This window comes from Ammospiza caudacuta, chromosome 3, assembly GCF_027887145.1.
Source record: "Ammospiza caudacuta isolate bAmmCau1 chromosome 3, bAmmCau1.pri, whole genome shotgun sequence".
Classification (NCBI taxonomy): domain Eukaryota; kingdom Metazoa; phylum Chordata; class Aves; order Passeriformes; family Passerellidae; genus Ammospiza; species Ammospiza caudacuta.
The window spans coordinates 71,974,703-71,986,738 of NC_080595.1; the positions used below are offsets into that span (position 1 = coordinate 71,974,703).

At 38.3% G+C, this 12,036-nt stretch overlaps 1 protein-coding gene across 1 annotated transcript in view; it reads left to right on the forward strand.

Annotated features, from left to right (window-relative positions):
- Positions 1-12,036, forward strand: part of CDK19 (cyclin dependent kinase 19) — a 121,976-nt gene that overhangs the window by 101,212 nt on the left and 8,728 nt on the right. Inside the window, exons 7-11 of the mRNA XM_058800947.1 lie at positions 2,381-2,524; positions 2,789-2,858; positions 4,021-4,093; positions 7,709-7,806; positions 9,288-9,366. Of these exons, the coding sequence (XP_058656930.1) occupies positions 2,381-2,524; positions 2,789-2,858; positions 4,021-4,093; positions 7,709-7,806; positions 9,288-9,366 (464 nt within the window). The remainder of the gene's footprint in view (positions 1-2,380; positions 2,525-2,788; positions 2,859-4,020; positions 4,094-7,708; positions 7,807-9,287; positions 9,367-12,036) is intronic.

The following is a 12,036-nucleotide window of genomic DNA, read 5'->3' on the forward strand; positions in this document are numbered from 1 at the left end:
GAATATCTGGCAGGAAACATAAAGGGTTGAACCCCACCATATGAACTGCTAGAGAATATAACAATTGGTCAGAGTTAAAGTAGTATCATGTTTGACTTGCCCAGTAATGCTATCCCACAGAAAATTATAACACCATCTTGGGAGTTTCCAGTGTTTATACAGATGTAACATCCAGTTGGTACAATGTTTGTCTTTCTGAATTGAATTAAAATGCACTCTCTATACACTCTATAGTGGCTCTTCTCTCACACGGTGCGGGTGATGAAGGAAAAACTGTTTTGAAGTTTGCTGTGTCACATCAGGGAGATTTCCTAGTTTGCTGTCAGGGAGAATACTAGATTACTAGGTTTTACCTTTTTTTTCATTAAGATGAAAAGGTCAGTCTGGATAGAGCAGTTAATAATGTCATAATGAGCAGTGGCCCAGCCTCTCCCTCACAATGTGATGGATAGTGAGCACTGTAGAAAGCCATGAAAACTAAAAGAGCTGCAATTCTTTTGGCCTCTAGATAAGCCATCTCCAACAGGATTTGCTATAATATGAAAATGAGTGAAGAGATACTGTTAAATGAAGATTTCATTCTTCAATTAATAAGTAATTTCCATTCTGGAGTAGATAATTTATGCCTACTGCCCAGGCAGCAATTGTGATTAATATGCTGCATTAGTTGCCTGAGTAGATAAAATCTCAACAGCTGAAGATCTTGTTTTCATGCAGATAAGCCTAATAGGGAAATCAAAGGAAGATAAAACCTTGAGAATGTGATGTAATGCACAGAGCAAGTTATACCCTGTCAAAACTGTAAAGCCTGAATGAAATGTTATCAGATTTTCCTGTAAGGGAGCTTGGAAGAAAGGGTTATGTATTGGGACACCTCAAGCTCCACACCTGTAACAGGATGGAAATGGAGCTGACCAGTTTTGGCAAATAGAGTGTGATGGCTCATTTCTTTGTTTCCTACATAAGGAGAGCAGTGCTTTTTCTTAAGGAGACCCTCTGTCTCATAGGCAGCATGAGCTAGACACCACCATTGACAGCAAGTGGGGTTTGGAGTCTCAGATTAATTGCAACAACCAAGAGGCTTTTCTTGTTTTCTTCAGTCTGAATCCAGTAAACTAAACTCTGTTAAAAGAATTTTGTATCTCTTAGACTTATAAATTAAATTGCTTTTTGCATTTATTCTGTTAAATTAGAAAAAAATATAACAGTTTTCCTTGGGTCATCTAATTTAACTTCACTTACTACTCAAGTCTCCACACTCTTGTCTTCAGCAGACTATGCTTATTATTAATCTGTTCTCAAGACCATCTCCAAAGTGTCCCAGACACATATTTATCACTGTAGCAAATCCTTAAATCCTTTTTTTGGTGGGTTTGGTTTGGTTTGGGTTGGGTTTTTTTGCTTTTTTCTTGGTTTTGGGTTTGGGTTTTTTGGGGTTTTTTGTTTGCTTGCTTGCTTGTTTGTTTTTTCTGTTTTAGTCTTCTTCTCACTGTCAAATTCACACTTTCATTTTAAGATGCATAGTAAATCCATATTTGGGTCATACAGAACACTAGGATGAATGGCAATGAACAGTAACTAGAATGGTAATGAGCAGTAACTAGAATGCATGCATGTAATCTGAAAAACTATTCTCTCATAAATTAATGTTTTGGTCCACAATAGATTTAATCTAAAAAAGTATATTAATGAGAGTTTTATGAAATAGAAGTTTTGGGTTTTTTTCTTTCAGTATATAGAATCTTTAAGGTAGAAAAGATCTCTAAGATCATCAAGTCCAACTCTCAGATATCATGCTGTTGTTTTCTTTATGTACATGAGATGTAGATGATACAGTTAAAGTATTGTTGCTGTGGGAGTCAGTTGTCGAGTAGGATTTTAATTTTTTTCAAAGTTTTGTACTCACTCTTCTACACTTGATTAAAATTAGGATCTTTTTTCCCTCATTTTAACTAGCTTGCACCATTTGGTTAAACATATGAGCCATTAGTCTTTTCTTTAGTATTTATTTGGTTCTCAGTTATCTGTTTGGAATTGTTCTGAAATATGTGGTAGTAGTATTATTGCAATGTATCTTTGATCAGCTGAATGCCCTTTAAGCTATGTTGTAAGCAAATATTGTGTAGGTTTCTGACATAACTGTGAATATTTTAAGTGCTGGGCTGCCAGGGTGCAAATTGGAATTTGAGAGTTTAATTTTGGTTCATAGAAAGCATATCTCCAGATTTTACCCTTTTTAATGTGTTATGTTAATGCATTGTTTTTAAATGTGAAGTATTTTGTCTTAATGTGGTTATACAGGTTGAGAAATCGTGCAGAAACAAAAAACAGAACAATTGAGTACAGCAAATTTTCACTAGTTATCCTCCCTCTTTTGTAGATATTTGGGCTATTGGCTGCATATTTGCTGAACTATTGACTTCAGAACCTATATTTCACTGTCGCCAGGAGGACATCAAAACAAGTAATCCTTTTCATCACGATCAGCTAGACCGCATTTTCAGTGTAATGGGATTCCCTGCAGGTAATTTATTTTCATTAAAGCAGCAGGCATAATGCTAGTGAGTTGTTTGTTGTTTTTTTTTTCCTAAAGGAAATTGCTAGTTGTTTGTATAGGTATGAAGAAACTGTCAGTTTGATGGATTTGGAAATGCTGGCAATTAAAGAACAATAGCACTGGCCAACAAACAGAAAGTCAAACAACTCCTCTAGTTATTTCTTCCTGAGTATTACTTAACCAACACATTCAGAATTGTAAATGTTTTCTCTTTTTTCCACACTACTGAAGATAAAGACTGGGAAGACATAAGGAAGATGCCAGAATATCCAACTCTTCAGAAAGATTTTAGAAGAACAACGTAAGTGATGATCATGTAACAACAGTTCATTGAATGAGGGGGAGGCAGAGATCAGCTCCTATGCTCTGACTTCTTGGGGATTTTGAAGTATTTGGGTTCTAACACTGTGGCAGCTGTCCTGTTTGAATTAGCTGGTTTACATGAATGGTGTTCTCTCCCTCAGCTGCTTGTTAAGAACATGAACTGAGTGGCCTCCTCATTTCTCTGGAAGGATTTGCTATAAGTGTAATTTAATCTATGGCAGGCACAGACAAATGAGCTTCCTTAATCCATTTCTATTACATATTCAAGACAGTGTTGTTCATTTTGTGTGAGAAGAATAGGGAAGCACTGGTATTTTTGACAAGTGGATATGTGGGGGCAGCAATGTATTGGACAGAAATTTCTATTGAAGGTAACATGTTCAATAGATTGAGATTCAAAGCCTGTCCAGGATCTGAGAATTTTCCACTTTCACTGTTTCCTGGTGCTTTGGCTAAATCAGTCAAGTGGTGATAATAGATCAGAGCTGGTAATGAGTCACATGGACTCCTTAAAGTAAGGTAGAGGACATAGATTTGGGAGTTTTGGATTCTGTTTCCAGCTCTGACAAGGATTCATTACACTGGCTTTACACAAAATATGAAGCTTCTTTTTTTTGAAAGTGGCTGTAGATAACCTCTGGAGCTGTGAATTAAAGGCAAGGCACATGGTCATAGGTATTTAGGGCAGTTTTGAGCTTGGGATCTGTAAGGACTATATGGTTTTCTGGAGGTTGGGGAGACAGAATGGTAATCTAACTGCTCTGCCAAGTTCTAACCAGAAACAATAGCTTAAATGTTGAGCTGCGATGAGCTGCTGAATGCTTTCTGTGGCAGAGTTGCTTTGGAAAATACAGTATCAGCTTCAAGTTGTCTCTGTCATTGTCCTTATCAACAGCTTATCCATATAACATAAAAGTTTCATGGAGATAATCTTTACACAGTTGATAGCACTCTTGCTGGTGAAAAGCACACTTTATGTGTGCAACTGCTAGATGAATATCTGACATGTCTTCTGATAGCAGTTCTTTTTACAGTTTACTTCCTGAGGGTTGGGAGATGTTTCTGTGGTCACTTGATAGAGTTCCGTGTTTTTAATGCACTATTATTTCAGACATGTTTTTCTTTAACCTATTTTTCAGATATGCCAATAGTAGCCTCATAAAATACATGGAGAAACACAAAGTCAAGCCTGACAGCAAAGTTTTTCTTTTGGTAGGTGCAACTTGAAAATTGCTGTGATGACAGGAATGAAATTTCATTTCTGAGGGTAATATCTGTGTCTGTTTTCCTATCTCGTTCTAATGAACACCAATGTTAAAGAAAGCTATTTATCACTAACTGGCCATTTTTGAAATGTGTTTTCTTCATACACAAATTGCTTAAACTGCTGGAATTGAAGATCTGAGAGTCTTCTCTAGTTAAGATCTGCAAGACACTTGTATACCCAGCCTTACCTTTAGGCCTGCTGTGCAAATAAGAGAGTGAGTTTAATATGTGTCTTGATTCTGTGTGGCTTCAGAGACCTAAAGAGCCCCCAAAATCTACAGAGTTTTGTGAAGAAAGGGAAGAGGAAAGGAGAAATTTATTTCCTGTAGTAATTTGGTTTTCTTTTTCTTCCCTCTAACAGTAGTCCACCACTGTTCTGGGGATGATTCCAAACAAAATCCCTAAACATATATTTGCTGGTTGCCTAGTTGAGTCATGCATTGTCAGCCAACACAGGGTTGCTCTGTCTAATACAGCACAATTTCTGGATGTCTCTGTGATGACTTAGTGCTGTCTAAATTTAGGAATGAAGTTCAAAGTGACTTTGCAAATGCTGTGTACAGGGAGCTCTGTAATGAGGCTCTTGGTGCAGCTTGACTTTCAGTGGTCTGTTTTCAGTTACAAATTCAGCATAGCAATCATCTCTCTACATCCTGGCAAAGATTTGCTCTTTGACTCATTAGTTGCTGCTGGATGATGACACAAATAGCTGTGGAAACAGAATAGGTTGGTCCCAAGTAGGTGGAAGGGAAGAATTTCCATAAGAACAGTGCAACTTGAAGAAAAATGAATTAAAATTTCTTAAACTCAACTTACTGGGCACACATTGGAATCACCTGGAGGGTAAGCCTAACTGAAAAGATGACAATTAGAGACATCATTAGTTAGCACATGAATTTCCATGTTTTCCTACCAAAAGTGGAGTCCACCAGAAAACCTGTTTGCTGTCATCTTATTTTACTGATTCTCTAAGGCTGAACACTGAGTTCAGAATCATCTTGGGTGGGTTGGCTGCTTTTCCTAGGGGAAATATTAAGCAGATCTCTGAAGAACAACAAAACCAACCGTACTTTGCCCTTCTTTCTGAACATCGTGACAAAGACTTAGTTCTCTAAGTAACGTAGTTTGTTAGATTTTTCTCACAGCTCAAGGAGTGAATAAGGGTGGCTTAATGATCAGCTACAGAGGCAGAGGCTGATCTCAAATAGGTCAGTCTCCCAAAGCTCTGAATAAGAATGCCCACTAGTATGGGATACCTTCCTGATATCTCATTGCTGTACATTGGAGGTACATATATTGTGAAGCAGACTCCTTAAAACTCCTTGTTCATATCCAAGGTAGTTATTTTTATGAGATGATCTCCATCTTGCAGGGTGACCTCTGAAGATGTTTGCTTTGTAGCAGTCATTGATTGTGACTGTGCTAATGAGTACAGGAAGTGTGGTTCATGGGGAACAGATGGCATCAAGTAGATCAGTGCAGGATAGCAAGTGACTCTTGACAAAGAGAATGATATTATGCCATTCTGCTGATTGACATTGAATGATAATGTCTACATGAAGGGCAGAATGTTTTCCATTCGAGAAGATGCATCTGTTCTTGCTGTCCTGGAAAAGTTACAAGCATAGTATTCATAGCTGTCATGTCAGGCCAGTGGAGCCTAAGAGCTTGAGACCTGATGGGAAGTATGAGATTTTGATGAAATCTAGTCTCATTGGTTTTGTTTCCTATGTTGTCTTAGCACCTGCTGCCCTAAAAACAAACTGTCTCCAGACTTTTTTTAAATTCATTTTCCCAGAAGCTATAGATAATCAGATTTTCTCAAAGTTGGTTCACAGTAGCATCAGCAATAGGCAGATTATCTTGCTGGGAGTGATATTGTGTGTGGTATTACTTGGAATGGGCTAGCTGATTGTATCCTCTGGAGTGAAGCAGGAATGCTAAGGGAAGGAGTCCAGGGGGCAGAGGCTGATGCCCTGTGCTCTTCTGTCAACGATGACATCTGGTGACAGGAGTGACCTTGTACAGATTATGCATTTTTGTCTCTACAAGTCACTGTTGAGGAACTCGGAAATTTGTATAACCTGTAATGGAGCCAGCTCTAGCTGACAAAAACTTTTCATGTAGGGAAAGGTGATTTGAAGTAAAGATACTGAGTACCAAACTCTTGTCTGTATTGTATTGTGTGAGGTCACTATGTAGAGAGCTAACATGTCATTAGATGCACAGAAAATGTAAGGTTAAGAGTTATCTGACCACACAAAAATACAGTAAATAAGTGCCCATTCAAACCCTCCAGGTGTATACAATGCAGGAATAACTTGAGTTGTATCTCTAGGCAAGCAGCAGAAACCCATTTAGGAGCTAGTTGCAAATGAACTGATGGGTGGAGAGACAGCCCAAATGGCTCTGTTTTGCTGTGTCTTTTGAGGTTTGTGGCCCATAAAGTATATGAATAAGTGTTGGGAAGGAAATGGCATAAGTACAGAGAGTTTTGAGACCTAATCTATCAAGTAGGGTTAATTTCAACTATTGAAAAATTCCTTGTGTTTCCTTTCTTGAGGAGGGTGAGTGCTTTTACTGAGGCTGTTTACTGTCACATCTATATCTAGAATATAGAATTGTATGTCAGGTTTTTAATTTATTGGAATAAAAAGCCCCAAATACTCATGCCAAAATCACATTCTTTTGTTGAATATCCAGGCAGTTTTTGTTGGAGACCTGAAAGAGAGTTTGAGCTGAGATGTCCTTTACAGAAGGAAATTTATTTTCACTACTGGCTTGAATTGAAAGAGTATTGTGTGAGAGCAGGATGCTGTATAATGTGAGCACCCAAATTTCCTGCTGTAAGTTTATCAGAATGTGATAAATAAGTAACTATTTTAAATGATATGATATGTCCATAATTCCTATTTTATACTACTAATATATTATAATCCTCTTTCATAGCCTGCTGCGGTCAGAACAATTCTAGCTAATAAATTTGTGCTTGTTTTCCCCCTAGCAAGGAAGAAAGGTTACTAGGAAGGGTCTGTTCCTTCTCATTTTTTTACCAATTAGAGTGGGTTTGGGAGCTGCATGAGTAGCAGAGTGCTCTGATTCTGGAATGTTGCCAGTGCAAGAAATGAAGATTTATTGTTTCGCTCCCTAAAACTATCAGTCATGTTCAGTCCATTCTAACACTTTTTTCCTTTTGTGTCAGCAGTGTAGAACAGTATAAAAGCCATACATGTACCACAACAAAAAGCTATTATTTAGAAAGAATGTTTTATCAACCTGTAATAGCTGAATTTAGCATTGCTTTAGTGCAGTGGTTCAGCCTGAGCAATTAATACTGCTACACTTAACTGTTTATTACGTGAGAAGTGCTTCACAACCACAGTACTTTGATGGATGTGCATTGCAGTTCTTGGGAACTTCACTGAACAAGCAATGCTAACTTAGGCTTGTCTGGACAAGCCAGAAATAGTTTAGTAATCCACGATCCAAGACATACAAGTCATAGTTTGAAAAATGATAGTTTGATAAGCTTTTTGCTATTTTTGTTGTTATGCTTTGCAGCTTCAGAAGCTTCTTACTATGGACCCTACAAAGAGAATTACCTCAGAGCAGGCTTTGCAGGACCCCTACTTTCAAGAGGATCCTCTGCCTACATCAGAGTATGTATTTGCTCTTCTATGAACATCTGGGGTGACTCCTTTCTGCTATATGCTAGTCCCTGGAATGACATGACAGCTGAAAAATTCACATATATACCTACCTATGTACACAAGAAGTAACAGCTCAGCCATGCTCAGTAAAAACTACAAGTGTAGTACAGAAGTGTCTGTATGTACTGGTGTCAGAACTGAGTGGTCATGAAAAATAACCCAGTACCACAGTAGTGTTGTAATTCTGAACACACTACCAACGCCAGAGTTACAACATTACTGCAGCATTTAGTGAATCAATCTCTGCCTCACACAGCCTCACAGAGCACTGGTCTCCATTGCCTGGTTGACTGTGCCTCTCCCTAGCAGTGGGACAGTTCTCTCACCTACAGCCCATTCCCATGCCCTCTTTTCACAGGGTAACAGTATAAGAAAAGTGAAGAGATAAATGACTGTCTAAAATCCCACAAATCCCTTGTTCAGAAGGCTTGAGAGAATATTTTGTTGTCATGAAAAGTTCAGATGACATACTCAGTTCCAGCTGGCAGACTTTGTCAGTTTCTCTTCCCAGTTTTCAGAAGCATGGTGGTGCATGGCGTTATGATCTGTATGAACTTGATGCAGGTAGACTTCTACCTTTGCTTTCACTGTTTCCTCAACTAGCAGGCAACACCAAAAGGAAGGAACAGTCACTGGAATAAAAAAGGAGTCTCATTGATACTAGTTGGGGTTTTAAAACTTCTTTTTCTGTTTGAAAAAATGAAACACTATGTAGCAAGTTTAAGAACTGTTTACACCCTTTTAAAGACCACGTCATGTTGATTGTGTTCTGAATGTTGGCACAGAAATGTAAGAAACTGATACTGGTCAAGATCTACCAGTAATTTTCTGCTTAGTGTTTATCTGATGCTATCCTGTGGAGAACTGTAGCTCCCCGTGGATTACAGGATAACATTATGGTAAGGTCTCTGCCATAAACATTAAGGAATGTTCCAAATTCCATTGGTCAGATGAATTTTAAAGTGATTTTTTTTCCTAAACAAGACCTGAGAAGCTTAGGGAAAGTAACTCTGCAGTTGTGATTGGCAAACATATTGAAGCCTGTTGTAAGCCAAGGCAGGCTCATAAGACACTAATACTCTTTGGATCAGTCCCTTCATTCAGTGAGCCATGCATGTTCCAACTGGGTGTTGTGGAACCTCTGACACTGTGGTTGTTCATTTTACCATCTGGATCAACGAGTGGTCGTTCTGGCATTTGGACATGTTCAACCATGCCATGATTTCTAAATGACAGCCCTGTGCCAACAGCAAAGAGATCTGACATTACAATCAACACCTACTTTGGGTGCTCACACTGCCACTCATTTGTGGAAACAAGATTTGTCAAATACAAGAAATGAAGTTGTGTTGTACGCACTTGTTCTTAACACAGTATTAAGTAAATGTATGCCATGTGTACATATTTGTGGAGTGTTTACTGTGTTTCAGTGTGTTTGCTGGCTGCCAGATTCCATATCCGAAAAGAGAATTCCTCAATGAAGATGAACCTGAAGAGAAAGGGGATAAGGTATAGTAAACTTCTTGTTTGGCTGGGGCTTTTTTACTTTCAAGTATGCAATAAGAAAGCATCATGGTTCCAAATGAAAACTAATGAAACATGAAGAGTTAACCAAAAATGAAACATGAAGAATTAACAAAAATGTGTTTCCCAGGCAAAGCTCTATTAAAACGGCTTCTCAGACAGCTGAAGAGTTTCAGATGCCTCGGGGTGTCTCAGGTAGTATCACCAGCACGGTTTGCTCTGACCTGTGGGGAATGAGCTGGATGGGCTGTTGGTCAGCTGCAGCCTGCTCTCAGTTGCTGTGTTCCAAGAAGACCTTGCTGCCTCCTGCAGCATCACATGAAGAAAATACGTTGTGAGCACATGAAAAGAATGGCATTTTCATTGTATGACTGGCATCCATCCAGCCATTTGAATGTAGATGGCTGTCAGGGTCTCAAATTAATAGTGGCAGCCTGCTTCTGGCACTACATCAGAACATTTCATCCATCTGCATGCAGTTTCCTGACCGTGTTCTAAGGGCCCTCAGACAAAGGAGTAATAAGGATTCTGAACTGTTCTGGTAGCAACAATCTGCTCTGAATATTCTCTTTTCCATAGCCCCATAGACATGAGCGAGAACTTGTTTGTGTGCATAATAAATTCTGGGGTGTTTGCAACATAATCTGCTCTGCTTGGTGCGTGTAGCTCAGCTGTGCTGTGTGACCACAGCCATTGTCCCATAGTGCTGGGAAGGCTGGACAATGGTGCCACAGTGTAGGAAACAGCGTGTTATTTTCAGGGAACAGGGTACAATGAGGCACCAACAGTGATGTATAGCTAACCAAATGTGAAGAGAACAGTCTTGAACTGTAGTTATCTGAGAACTATGTGAGAAGGGCTGTTGTCTTTCAGAGAAACCATTTGAGGACATGAATAATCTGTTTTCAATTTTCTGCGTAGCGTGACTAGCTGAGTTTAAACCTGTATTTTGTTTTCAACACCGATATTGCAGATTCTTCTTTACTGGGAACAAGTGTTAGTATCCATGATTTTTGTGTCCAGATGTTTTTTTCCAGAGGAGGAAACAGACCCCTGAACAAAAATAAAATTAAATTCATGATACTAATTTTATTGTAATTTAGTTACTAGTTTTGCTTCAACTCTCACAGCCTCAAAAAAACAAAAGAAACCTTATGAATTAAAATTACTCTGGCTTTTTTATATTTAAGTCAGTGTACTTGAAAGGAAATATCTGTCTTTTCCCTGGGAATGTTGCAGGGGTGATGACAATGGCATGTTTATATTTAAACAGCCAATATATAAATGATCTTTGAGATTGTTGAGGACAGTCAGGTATTTATATGCAGTCCAAATCAAACTTTTTCTTAAACCATTTAGGTAGTACAAGTCCCACATTACTCATTGAATGTAGAAATGTAGATTACTCAGTGTAGAAAATGTGGAGGTAAAGGCTATTCTGAAAGTTGAATCTGTTCCATGTTTTGTTGCTTTATGATGTTATTGTAAATGAAAGGTTTTATTTTTTTCGACTGGTTTGTTACTGGTTTGTTTTTAAAACTGAAAATATCTGTACAATCATTTGGAAACCTGGAGAAGTTGTCTCTGTTTATTTGGAACTTTTATCTGAATTAAATAACATTTAGCATAAGCATCCATTCTTCAAAATGGTTAATTGTTGGTTAGCAAGACTAAAATGAGGATTTGTGAAACAAACTGAATTTTTTTTTTTATCATTTAAATTCTGTTAGGCAAGTTTCTGCTAGGTTTGTTTCTAGGTAGGACGGAAATTTCATTTTGGTAATTTATGCCTGAGAGGTGACATATGACAATGAGTTGCTAAGTGTAGACCTTTCATGAGTTTAGTCATTTAGGAACTACCATGAACCAGACTGACCTGAGGATGAGGTTGTTGCTTGTCAAAAAAGCCATTTTTTGTGCAGTTAGGTGGTGCAGCCAGGCCTCAGCTGGAGACTGACAGGGCAGGTCAGTCTCTAGCCAGGCAGTAGCAGTAGTAGTTCCACACAAGAGCAAATTCCAGCTAGTCAACTAAATTTTGTGCTAAAATCTGAAGCACAAAACCTGGGACCTACAACAAGCTCTTGCCTTTAATTGTGTGTCCCTTCAATATCTATTTACACACTAAAAAATTGAAGTTTTTTAGCTCATACAATTATCAAAAACAGGGCACCCCTGACTCAGGGAATTATTGGCATCTGACTCCATTGATTCAGAAGGCTGAACAATTGCTTTATTAAACTATATTATATTACATTATACTATACTATAACTATACTACAAAGAATACTAAAGAATACTAAAGAAAACTTGTGACTGTCTTGAGACAGCCAGGATGCAGCTTTGAGCCAATTGGCCAAGGAAACAAAACAATCCTCAGCCAAATCCAATTGACAAATCACTTCAGGTAAACAATCTCCCCAAAACATTCCACATGTGCAAAACAACAGGAGCAGCAAGTAGAGATAAGAATTGTTTCTCTTCTTCTCTCTGTGCTTCTCCAGGAAAAAGCCCTGAGAGAGAAAATTGTCTCTCTCTGTTCAGAGAATGTGACTGCCACACCCAATAGTAACTAACTTACTTGCATCCAAACACTCCTATGAATACACAAATTTCAGAATTGTAACACAAATATACGTTAGTTATTGGTGTTTTGTT